Below are 12,660 nucleotides of genomic sequence, written 5' to 3' on the forward strand. Positions count from 1 at the left end.
TAGTACTTATAGTAGTAACATTACTACTATAAACACTGTAAAAACAGTGAAAATATCAAAAGTTGAATATAGTTTATAGCAATATATATTACTATATATATTCACATTTATAGTAATATATATATATTTGATAGAGGGTCTTGCACTGTTGCCCAGGCTGGAGTGTAGTGGTGTGATCATAGCTCATTGCAGTCTTGAACTCATGGCTCAAGAGATCCTTCCACCTCAGCTTCCCGAGCAGCTGGGACTACAAGTGGGTGTCACCATTTCCAGCTAATTATTTTATTTTGGTAGAGATGGAGTCTTGCTATGTGGCCCAGGCTGGTCTTGAACTCCTGGCCTCATGGAATCCTCTCACCTCAGCCTTCCAGAGTACTGGGATTACAGGTATGAGCCAGCATGCCTGGCCAATAGTAATAATATTAACAATGATATTCTCATAACATTTTCACATCTGCCATTTCATTTAACTCTCAAAGAAGCCTTATGAAGTAAGGGAGGTCAAACTTCTAGGATATTTTAAACGCCCTGACAGGAAGCTTGCATGCTTAAACCGCTGCTGACATTACAGGCCCAAGGGAATAAGGGGTGGCTCAGATTCAAGAGACTTCCAAGAGCAATAGCTCTTCTCTAAAGTGGGCCATGGGGGTGGCGCTTTCCTCTCACTGTGGGAAAGTGGAAAGAGAGAGTTTATAGGGAACTAAGGAACAGGAGAAAAGCCCCCCTGGGAGCTGGGCTAGGCAGAAGCTGTCACAGTAGCAGCTGATTTTTGGCCCAGGAAGTGCCCCTGTTGTCCCAGGATGCATTTCATCCTCTAGCAGAACCCCTCGTCCTCCACTAAGGACACTGAGCTTCTGGGGAAAACATGGGTGTTTGGGATTTTATTCTCCCTTGACAGCACTGCAGTTGAATACTAGCCATGCTCAATCACCTGTTTTCCAGAATATAACCTTTATGTCTAAGGAAGCATACTTCCTGCAGGAATAGTAAATACCTTCCGAGATTTGCCTTTTGAATGGATGCCATGCCAGGCTGCAGCTCCACCGCACAGCTCCATGCTAACTGGTTAGAAATGCATGCTCCCCGAGTGTGAAATGATTAAAGTTAGTGGTTAATAGGCAAAAGCCTTTTGAGCAAGTGATGATTTAATCAGTAAGTGTGTGCCGCTGTGTGACCTGTGTGCATTCGCAAGATTCAAGTGCTGCAGAAAGTTCCAGTCCCCTAACCTCTGAAACTCCCGATTCTCATTTTATCAAGGGCTCAATGTAGAGTAAAATAAACCACACATTCAAAATGTATGGAGAAAGAAACGTTCTGGAAATGGAAAGGTAAACTTTATATTCTGGGGTCATACAAGTCTTTATGAGCAAGGCAGAAAAGACATTTCCAGTCAATAGCATTCACCGTCTCAGGCCCCTGTCCCTCTACTTTGGGAGAATTATGTTCCTTGCCCTGAGGATGGGTAACAAGATGAACATCCCGATTTCATCTCTGCTTTCTACTCCCAGCCACGCAGACATGGTGCTGGAATTTCTATGCTGAAGAATTAAGCTATGTTGTTTGGCAAAAGGGGAAACTGAAAACAATAAATCCATCCCTTTCTACTACTGCTATTATATCACCCACGTTTTTTTAAAAAAGTTTCTGCTTTGGATTTCTCTGTTGGGTAGGGTGGTGGGAGGGATGGGGTCTCGAGTTTTTTCCAAGTGAAATCCTGGAAATCCCGCCTGAGAGAATCCTTGTGAAAGTTTCACTCACAATGAAAGCAAACTTCCAAGCTGGAGGAGGGTGAAGCCGGCTGGCTGGGCCGATCACTGAGGCCCAGGGCTGCAAAGGGAGCTCAGCACATTATTCCAACCCTTTCTGGGAGCATAGCCCGGGCTTGGCACTGGTTTGGTGTTCTCAAGTGTGACGCATTCTGCAAACCTGGCTGTGTCCGTGGCCCGGCTCCAGTTCTGCAGGGCTCATCGGCAGGCTGCCCCCTCTCCTAAGGTGGTTTGCAGGATCGCCCGTCAGAGCTAAACACCCACCAGCTGACCACCGTTCCAGGTGATGGGATATGGGCTCAGATCAGCCTGGATCCGGGTGGACCTCTACAAGCTGGCTTGCATAAACGTAAATGTCTGCGGCCCATCTTGAAGACCATCAGCAGGCTTTGGTGGGTTCATATTCAGTGGCATTAGGGATTAAGACCAGCTTAAATGACTCTGAGTGTAAACAGATACAGATACAAACTTTTGGGGGAACAATTTGGTAATAGCTAATAACAATCGTTAAAATGTTTATATCCTTTGACCTGATAGTGTTCGTTCAAAGAATTTACCTTAAGAAAATAAATTTATATCCCATGGTATCTTCATATTAGTGTTGCTTGTAATTGCAAAAAAAAGAAAAGAAAAGAAAAGAAAAACCCACTTACTGAATAATTGGAGGGTGGTTAAATACATTACAGTAAATTCATCTGATGGAATAAAATGCTCTACAGTTAAAGACCTGGGAAACACAATAGACTTTTAAAAACCATATAAAAACAATGTATGTGGTACCATCATGATTTTGTAAGAAAATACATGTGAAAAAAGACTAATGAACATAGAACTACATACAAACAGATTTCGGAGTGGTGAGATTCTAAGTGACTTTTGTGGCTCTCTGCGTATTCCAGTTTTTCCATAACGAACACACGTACCACTTATATTCAATAAAAAAAGGTTATTTAAAATTTTTTCTACCCACATGCTGACTTTAAGTCCTCATTCCAAAGGAAGAATGAGGCCTTTTGGGGGCTACCACTGACCTGCCCAAGTTGGGATTAGTAAAAAGAGAGCTGGGGAACTGGAAGAGAGGAGTTAGAGTGGCTGACAGAGGCTGAGGTGTGAGGTGTTTTCAGTGCAGCAGTTTTGGGGGTCGGGGAGAGTAGAGAAAGGAGCTGAGTTCAGGTTCTCTGGGGAAGTGGGACCACATCCCACCTTGGAGAAGGGAAGGTCAGCGAGTTCTGTCCAGGGCAGCTGTCCTCAGGCACAGGGATATTATAAGCATGGCAAAAACTCAATAACTGTATGTACTGAGGAGTGAGGGCAGCCAGCACCTGCAGGGATGCTGAAGAAGGCAGGCCCGTACACACCCATGACTGCTTTACAGTTACTTGGTGTCCCTGAAGTGCCTCCTGCCCAGGGAGATGCACTGTTTCCAGTCCCCAGTCCACTGAACGAAGCTGGAATGATGGTGGACCCGTCGTGGACTGGTCAGCGTCGTCTACCAGTGATCCTGCTGTCCCCACCGAGCCTCTCCTCACAAAGTCGGCCCAATCTGTGTGCCTATGAGCCAGGAAGAGGATACCAGTGACAATATTTATATGGCATTTGATAGTTTACAAATAATTCCCATTAAATTCAGTCGAGGAGCTCTAGACATTCTTTTCAGGAAACACATGTTTACAATCTGAGAATAGCCACACTGAGGGTGTTCTTTTTCCTCAGCTGTAATTTCACCTGTGACTCTCTCTGCTGCTTTCCGGTGGCTGGAACTCTATTCAGCAAGGACAGATAGGTGGCTGTTCTTCAAGCTTTTACAAAATGGGGGGAAAACCATTGGTATTAGTCAGTGAGGAATAAACTAGCTCTTTCTGTTTTTATTTTTCTTTTTTAGAGACAGGCTGGAATACAGTGGTGTGATCCTAGTTCACTGCAGCCTCAACCTCCTGGGCTCAAGTGATCCTCCCATCTCAACCTCCAGAGTATCTGGGACTACAGGCACATGCCACCATGCCCAGCTAATTTTTTTTATTGTTTTGTAGAGACAGGGTCATGCTATGTTGCCCAGGCTGGTCTCGAACTCCTGGTCTCAAGCAATCCTCCTGCCTTGGCCTCCTAAAGTGCTAGGATTATAGGTATGAGCCACCACCCCCAATCATTACCCCTTTCTAATGAATCTAGGAAGTGCTAACAAATAATCAGCACCAGTGAATAGCTCCTTAGATTCAGTCAGGTTAACACCAGGGACCCAGAAGAGAGAACCATCGGCTTAGTGTAGACCTGCCAAAGGCAGGTGTTAAAATGGATGGTCCTCTTGCAGACTCGGTTCCTGGCTGGTCATCACCTGGTGAATTTTTCATTTTAAAGTCAATCTTTCAAGAAAGCACATACTTAGAGTCATGTAATTTAACCTCCAACCCAACATGGCATCCCTAAGGACCACCACCCAGCCTCTGTTGAATACTCCTGTGATGGGGACCTCACTACCTCTCCAGGAGAACATTCAATTTCTATATAGATGTGGTTAGAAAGCATGTCCACAAGACTGCAGTGTGGAGGTCAGAAGAGAACATTGGGTTGAAGGGGATGTGACTCAGTTTCAAAGGTGGAGAGTGTGTAGCTATAAGGATACCACATAGGACTACTCTATCCAATTTTTTAGAATTACTTGTTATTTTTCTTCTGATGAACAAACACTATGTAGAGGATATGGAAATGCTTGCATAGTTTTCTGTTAGGGAAAGTGGTGCTGGGTAATGCTATTGGTTCAGTATATCGTTCATTATTTTGTAGATAAAACTAGAAGCGAGTCTTCCATCCCGTTGACTTTGGTTAGCTTGCCACACGAAGCTTCAGTGATGGTGCATTACATCCATCTCAGCTTCCCTACTAGGTAGTTTGTGCCCTCAAGGAATTGATCATCATAATCTAGACTTGGTTGGTAGCAGGCTGGGGAAGGCTAGGATTGGGAAGCCAATGGGCTTCATTAATTAATGGGTTCATGAGTTCAGTTTGTTTGTAAGTTACTATTTTATGAATATTATATGTCTCTGCAATTGGATTGCATATTCCTTACGGGCAGGAATTATTTCTTATCCCTCGCTGTGGTTGCAATACTGAGCACACACAAAACCTTCATCAGTATATGCTCCGTGATTATCTGTAGAAGACTATGTTGTAGGTAACACATTGAAATGGTGCTGAAGAATTAATCCAATTAACAATGACCATCAAGCCACTTGTTTTATGCTAATAAAACATCATAATTTAAGGACTACACTGCATTTTTTAATTCCATAAATTATAACCCTTTAACATATATGAAAGTTTCATATTCTTAAAGTGCTTTAAAATATATTTATTTTTTAACAAGTGGAAAAGAATGTTCCTTAAAAGACACTTAATTTCTTTAGTGGAAATTAATATTACCAAAAACATTCTGTGCATGTTTGAATAACAATGTTTTTATCTTCAAGAAATGGGATTTGTATATAAAATACACGTGGAGCACTGAATGCCAAAGTGATGGGTATCCATGGTCAGAATTCAAAATTAGGTTTGCTATTAAACCTGTCTGCTTGGTGTCCTGAGTGAAGAATGATCTCGAGCTGGGATGGGAGGTGCATTGGGTAATCAGTGCTTTTGAAGGTGAATTTCCTTGCTGTGAAACAGGCATGGGTTAGTGGTCAGGACAGCCATTCAGACTGACAGGCCCCTGGACTTCCAAGGCTTCAGTGACAGGGACAGGGATGTGGTTGACAAAAATATTCCTCAGACAGCCAAAGAATGATTTCCACACAGGGATCCTCAGTGTCGTCAAATTGGCTGAAAGAGAAAGTGGAGAGGCGTTTAGCAAATAATTCATACTGTCCAGGTACTGTTCCCTGGATTTTAAAAGACAGTTTTTTTGTTTTGTTTTGTTTTGTTTTGTTTTCTAGACAGGGTCTTGCTCTGTTACCCGGGCTGGAGTACAGTCGTGTGATCACAGCTCACTGTAAACCTGGGATTCCCGGGCTCACACAATCCTCCCACCTCAGTCTGCCAAGTAGCTGGGACTAGAGGTGTGGGCCACCACCCTGGGCTACTTTTTAATGTTTTAGTAGAGATGGGGGTCTCACTACGTTGCCCAGGCTGGTCTTGAACTCCTGGCCTTAAGTGATCCTCCCGACTCAGCCTCCCGAAGCTCTGGGATTACAGGCATGAGCCACCATGCCAGGTAAAAGATAGTGTTAGTGGAGAAAGCTCAAGTGACCTCACATCTCAGCCCACTCAGCCTCTCCACTTCAGGCAGGCATCTGACACTCCACCTACTGTGATAAATCAGCAACAAGGCTACTCTTCAAGCCCTTCAGAGGAGAATCCACAGCCCAAATCAATAGCTCTAAACTGGTGCTTTTTATGGGTAATGAAAGACCTACACAATTAACAACCAGATTATAGCGTATTTGGAGGGACAGAAAACAATGAAGAACGAAAAGGCTCTTCCCAGGCAACATTCCAGTCTTGAACTTGACTCCATTTCAGCCTGATTCTCCCAGTCTGGTCCCCAAAAGCTTCATAACTCACCAGTAAAACGAAATACCTGAAGAGGACAGAGATCAGTTTTTCAGACCCTTTCCTGACTCTTTGCTAGTATCAGGCTTCTGGGTTAATGCAACCTCTCAAGAGAGGCTTATAAATTACAGGCTTGGGGCTCACACCTGTAATCCCAGCACCTTGGGAGGCCAAGGCCAGTGGATCACCTGAGGTCAGGAGTTTGAGACCAGCCTGGCCAACATGATTTCCATCTCTACCAAAAATACAAAAATCAGCCAGGCATGGTGGCACATGCCTGTAGTCCCAGCTACTCGGGAGGCTGAGGCAGGAGAATTGCTTGAACCCGGGAGGCAGAGGTTGCGGTGAGCCGAGACTGTGCCACTGCACTTCAGCCTGGGCGACAGAGTGAGACTCCATCTCAAAAAAAAAAAACAAAAAAAAAAACCATACAGACAACAAAACAAAAAAAACAGGCTTAGGACGAGGGGAAACAGCAGTAATGGGGCTTGGGCTGACCTGACAAGTGCCCCTTTCCAGCAACTGCCTTTCCTCACGCGCCAGCGCAGAGGGCCTCGCCACCTCCACTGTCCAGCCAAGAGCTGCCCTGCCACTAACGCATTAAGAAGCGAATGTTCAGAGCTGACACAGGGCAACATGTTGTAGAAGTCAGGACAAGAGTTACCTGGAGCACCTCCAAGGTGTAGTGGCTCTTGAGTGCTGGCAGGTGGGAAGGGGATCTGTCCAGCTGTGTAGCTACTGTCTGTGTCCAGTTCCAGGTGCAGGATGTGTTGTTTTATGGTGACTGGGGAAAAGAGGCTGGTTAGGTCTGTCATCGGAGGTGAGCCCTGCTTAATGTCTACACTATTGACTTTGTTTTAATTCCTTCATACCGGACCTGTGGGAACGCCGTTTGCAGGGATTTGGTCAGTTTAGATATAAATTCAATTAACTTCCTCTAAACAGCAGGTAGTGCTTTCATGTACATGAATGAATTTTACCCTTAAAATGAATCTGTGAAGAAGAAATGATCATTGCCCATTTCCCAGATAAGAGAATGTGTCTCACTGAGGAGTCCGACAAGATGGCTTGGTTACCAAGAGTTGGGACTAAGCTCTGGTCTCCTGTGTCCAGAGGCCATGCTGATTTCATGTGATCTCAGCTACTTTCTATGAAGACACTGACCTCTGAAACCTGATGCCAAAGACAGTGCTTTTGACTCTCGATTCCTCGCGTGTTAACGATCTCAGCTAATTGCAATGTAGCTATCTTTTACATTAGCCAAGAAAAGACCATTTTTTTTTTTTTACAAAAGGTATTTTAGCCAAAATGGGTTCATAGATCTCTAATATCCACAAGTAATGAATAAAATAAGACTCTTTCTGAGAGGAAATGCTTGCTCTCCACTCATTGGTTTATCTAAATAGTTTGCATTAATATTCAGTGGTTGTTGAAAAAAATAACCCAACAATGAGCCTTAGCAAAAACCAGATACTTACTGAACACTGACTGCATATCAGATACTAGGCTAAGAACTTTTCACACATTATCCCATTTAATTTCCACAACCTTAAGAGGCATACCCTATTTTTATTTCCATTTTACAGAAGAGGAAACCGTAGGTAAAGAACAATTAAGCAACTTGCCCAAGGTCACAAAAGGAAAGGGACGGAACTAAGACTTTACCTCTGTTCTAACTTCAGAGCCAAAATCTAAATCACAATATTATACTATCTTGAAAACTAGCCTAGCGTATTAGTGTGCTGGGCTCCAAAAACAAACAAACAACAACAACAACAGCAACAATAAAACATCCGATAAGTTCTGGAGAATTGGAGGTGGCAACCATGAGTGACAGAAGCATGGCTGGGTTTGAGAATGGACACATTACTCTGCGGGCTGGTCCTGATCAGGCACTATGGATGGAAGGCTGAGGCTGCCTTTGGGAAGTTCAAGTCAGATGGAAAGGAGGCCTGTTTTAGTGCAGGAACAACCAGCTACTGGACAACATACCTGCCACCGAGTGCCACTGTCCATCACACAGAGACTGCTTTGGTGTGACTGAGGTCGAGGTCCCGCCTGCCCCACTGTCCATAGAAGCCGTAACCTGGAACACACACGCATTTTCCTATTTCCTTCAGAAACGCGGGTGGAGCCGACCTTCCCCTGCCATCTTCCCTCCCCAAATCTGGCCAACTGACAGCTTAAGTGCGTGTTAGATATTGGCCCTCCTCCACTTTTGAAGCATGTGACCACATGGGGGTCCAAGGCTTCCAGAGATCTCTCTGCTGCATCCCTTCCAGGCAGGCAAACTGTAAACCAGGGTGGACCCTGGCCTGAAGTTGAAACCAATGGCGATGATTCAAATTCTAATTCTAATTCTAATTCAAACCCTGCCCCCATCAGCTCAACACAAAGGTTACTGATTGGAATCCTCCTTAGCAATTAATGCGTGAAGTGGCTCTGTGCAGGATATGTGAGATGTGGAAGGCGAAGCTACCGGGGGAGGTCTACAGCCTGCTGCAAGGGCCAGCCAACTGTAAGACTTCCATGCGTGGATTGTAGAGGGGTCCTCATCCAAGACATTAAACAAGCAAAATGACTGAGTTTGCACTGAGCATGCATCGAGAGCCAGGCATGCAGTCTGTTTTGTGCAGAATCCCATAGTCCTGCTTTCTAGATCACGGTCTCCTCCAGGATTTTCCAAGGGTTGGATCAAGGGGAATGAAATGAGAGGCCTAAAATAAGTGTATTTATAAATAATTTACATTTAATTTGCAAGTAGCTAGATGGGACAGCCTATTCACAGGCAATTTTTGAGCTAAACAACATCACTACTATTATGAAGATCATCAGGTCTTGATCTGTTCTCCTGAGAATAATTCCCTCCCAGAGACTCTCAGTAGAGACTCTCTCCAGCCCCTCCTCTGAAAAGCCAGAATTGTCTCGACCACCTTGCAAGTGGAGAGTTACTTGCTTCTCTGGGCTACCAGAGACCTACTCAGACTGAATTAAAGGCTACAATAGAAAGTGTTCTAGGGGTTTGGGGCATCTTATTTTCTTCTGGGATTCTTTTCCCCTCACATTCAGTAAACTGTGGAAGGATTGAGATGAAAGAAAATGGCATATTATATCAATCTTTCACTTGAGGCCTCAACTAAAGGTCTTCCTAGAAGAATTTGGTTTTAAAGAGATATCTTTGAGAAGGAAAGAGATATAACTGAGAGTGGTGGAAAGTAAGATATTGACTCAGGCCTGTGAGTGATGGGACAGATGAGGTCGCAGAGATGAGGAAGAAATCCATAAGAATTGAGTATATGACAATTTCTATAATCGTGACAAAAGCCATAAGATATAAGAGTTATTATCTATATTTTACAGATAAGTCTGAAAGAGCTTAAGCAACTTCCTTGGGGCCATATAACCAAGTGCTAGAGTTGCAATTCAGCCTGACTTGTTTGAGTTTTCCCAGTTTTAAAAATTAAGAACAGAAAACATGATGATAAAACTACTTGCTAAAGGAAAATGGTAAGTTAGCCCTGAAGTCAAGGCTCTTAAATACAAGATTGGATCTCATTTTCTACTACAAACCTGACCCACTGTGGTCTCCAGACATTGAAGCTGGTTGCCACAGACCCTCCCCATGGCATCAGACTGCTACGCACCTTTCCGGCCTCCAGGTAAACACATAAGTGCTTCCCAGGCTGACTTCCGATGTGTATTAGGATCCCGGTGAGACTTCTTGGGCGGATGCTGAAAACAAGCTTAAATTCTGGCCCCAGCAACACAGAGTGAGCTTTCAGAAGAGAAAAAAAGCAGAAGTTAAAGCATCACCATGAAAGAAAACAGGATACAGTTCTTAAGAGGCAAAGACATAAACCCTATAGAACTGCTCCTTACCCAAGATGACATGACCTCCTTCTTCGGAGAAATAAATGCCTTTCTCCAAAGGACCACCCAAGCAAGAAGACACCCCGAAGCTTGAAGCAGGGGTATCCAAGCGTTTTGAATCCAGCTGAAAGTTCTTCAGGCATCCCACAAAGCTGTTTGCGGGGAGGCTCTGAAACCAAGCAGAAGAGAAAAAGCTCATTACCTACACCTCCAAGAAAGGCACGGGTAGCCAAGGCAAAGGGCACTGCAGCTTGTACGCAAAAGGGGGAAGGTAGGTAGGGATTCATTCTTCCTGCTTCCAAGTCAGGTTCTTCAAGCTCTGGTTCTAATGGCTGTTCTATTTGGCTCTCTGCCCACAGTACCCAAAAAAAACCCTGTATACCAGATGTTGGGTGGGTGGTCGAAGATTGCAGGTGCCACCAAACCAAGTGGTGTGTGTGCAGGAGGGTGGGGGGAGTGCAGGTTGCTAGCTTGTGCTAGAATAAGAACAGGGAAAGTTGACCTGACCCTGGTCCTCACAGTCGGAGCAGCAACAAGGGAAATTTCCCCCTCACAGTTCACAGATTTCACCGTCTCTTTGCAGATACAAACCCCTTCTTAGAGTTCCATGAGGCAGTATGATAGCTTAATGCAGGGCAGCTGACAAAAATAAAGAGGCCAAAATGTTCCCAAAATAAAAAAATGCAAAAAAATCTTCCTACATTGTTGGGCTCAGTGCACCACCACCAAGTCACGAATGCTGCAGAGTTAAAATAAGACACAGCGTGCATCGTCAGTGGGCTTGCGTGGAGCCCCATGCCTGCCTAGAGCTGGCTGGAACAGGGGACTCGTCTCCTGGGGCCCAGGAACAGGCTGGAGGGGTTTTGTGCGCTCCTATACTATACACCACATATGTTCTGCGTGTGCACGTTCCTGGGGAGAAGGACTGTAAATTTCATAAAATTCTCAAGAAAGTTTAAGATTCACTGAACAAAACTCCTGGACTCCCTTCTAGAATGAATGCCTTTTGGACTCTGGAATCCTACAAGACAGATGTGGTAACAAAGATATGGTAACTTTAAGAGAAAATGGTGGCCGGGCGCAGTGGCTCATACCTGTCATCCCAGCACTTTGGGAGGCTGAGGCTGGGAGATCACCTGGGGTCAGGAGTTCGAGGCCAGCCTGGCCAACATGGTGAAACCCTGTCTCTACTAAAAATACAAAAATTAGCCAGGCGTGGTGGCAGGTGCCTGTAGTCCCAGCTATTAAGGAGGCTAAGGCAGAAGAATTGCTTGAACCCAGGAGGTGGAGGTTGCAGTGAGCAGAAATTGTGCTACTGTACTCCAGCCTGGGTGACAGAGCGAGACTATGGCTCAAAAAAAAAAAAAGAGAAAATGGTGATGTGATAGATGTACATGGTGTCAGCATCAACAGTAAACTACTGATTGGGCTCCCTATGAAACTTTTAGTTTCTTAAGATTTGTCATGCTACACAATGAAAAAGCTGTGTCCTAAAGCTAGGACTCCCCAGGATGGGCCAGAACCCAGCATTGATTCCTAAGGGCTGACCGCAGTGCTGGTGTTCAGAGGCAGACACTGATCGGATGTGGCCTGCTCCTGAAAAGGATATGTGGGAGGGCCCATGAGAAGGTTTATACCCTTAGGTTGAAAGAAGACTGCAAAAAGAAACTTGGTTTGTAAAGAGTATTGTAAATGGGATGCTACTAATTGCCCCAGATGTTACATGCTGGGTGTGATTAGGGTGGTTATACCCAAATCCTGCCCCGTCCTGTGATTTCTCTGAGTTGAAAATAGGAACAGAGGTTGAGAAAAGCAAACATGAACAATGAGAATCCTCCTTAGCAATTAATATGTGGTATATATTATATATATATATAATGTGTATTATAAATAATGGATAATATGCTATGTATTTTATGATATATATGTTACTGTATGTAACAAAGCAAAGTAATACTCTATTGCCTGCTGGGGTACAATACATATACTTTATTGTATAACACTGGAGCTCTGGCCCAAACCCCAGTGCAAAACTCAAGTGGGCCAGGCTGAGCCCTGGTTGAGGCTAGGTCAACCTAAGCAGCTAGCATCCAAGCTGGTGGAAAAGATCTGCTTTTGTTATGCCCATTTCTAGGCCCAAATTTGAGCCTGGCGCTCTTCCCCCCTTCCCCCCCACCCCACTGCAAGCAAACGTCACACCAGAATGTGCTACCAGGTTCGGAGGAAAGGAGCAAAAATTGCATTAAGGTGGGGGACAGTCCCTAGGACCTGAGCTGTTGATAGGCTCATCTTACTTAACTTTGTGGGGAGGAAAAAAAAGGCAAATCTGGGACAAGGAAGACAGGTGCCCAAGGCTGCCTCAAGTAACCGCGGTGCTATTAACACTGTGTTGGGGGTAGGAGAGAGGAAGGGAGAGGGCACTCACAGAGCTCAGCCCAGGGGCTATGGCCCCATCAGAGTGCCCCATCAGAGCCTTGAACTT

At 44.7% G+C, this 12,660-nt stretch overlaps 1 protein-coding gene across 4 annotated transcripts in view; it reads right to left on the reverse strand.

Annotated features, from left to right (window-relative positions):
• Positions 1-205: 205 nt before the first annotated feature.
• LAMA3 (laminin subunit alpha 3) overlaps positions 206-12,660 on the reverse strand; it is a 283,212-nt gene continuing 270,757 nt past the window's right edge. For 3 of the 4 annotated variants that reach the window (XM_007974442.3, XM_073006417.1, XM_007974441.3), the window contains 5 exons: positions 10,188-10,347; positions 9,953-10,083; positions 8,301-8,394; positions 6,973-7,092; positions 206-5,579 (listed from right to left, as the gene is read on the reverse strand). In XM_007974442.3, coding sequence (XP_007972633.3) covers positions 5,434-5,579; positions 6,973-7,092; positions 8,301-8,394; positions 9,953-10,083; positions 10,188-10,347 — 651 coding nt within the window. In that variant the 3' untranslated portion in view covers positions 206-5,433. The remainder of the gene's footprint in view (positions 5,580-6,972; positions 7,093-8,300; positions 8,395-9,952; positions 10,084-10,187; positions 10,348-12,660) is intronic. The other variant, XM_007974444.3, reaches the window with a different exon arrangement.

The sequence above is a fragment of the Chlorocebus sabaeus genome, chromosome 18 (genome assembly GCF_047675955.1).
Source record: "Chlorocebus sabaeus isolate Y175 chromosome 18, mChlSab1.0.hap1, whole genome shotgun sequence".
NCBI lineage: Eukaryota > Metazoa > Chordata > Mammalia > Primates > Cercopithecidae > Chlorocebus > Chlorocebus sabaeus.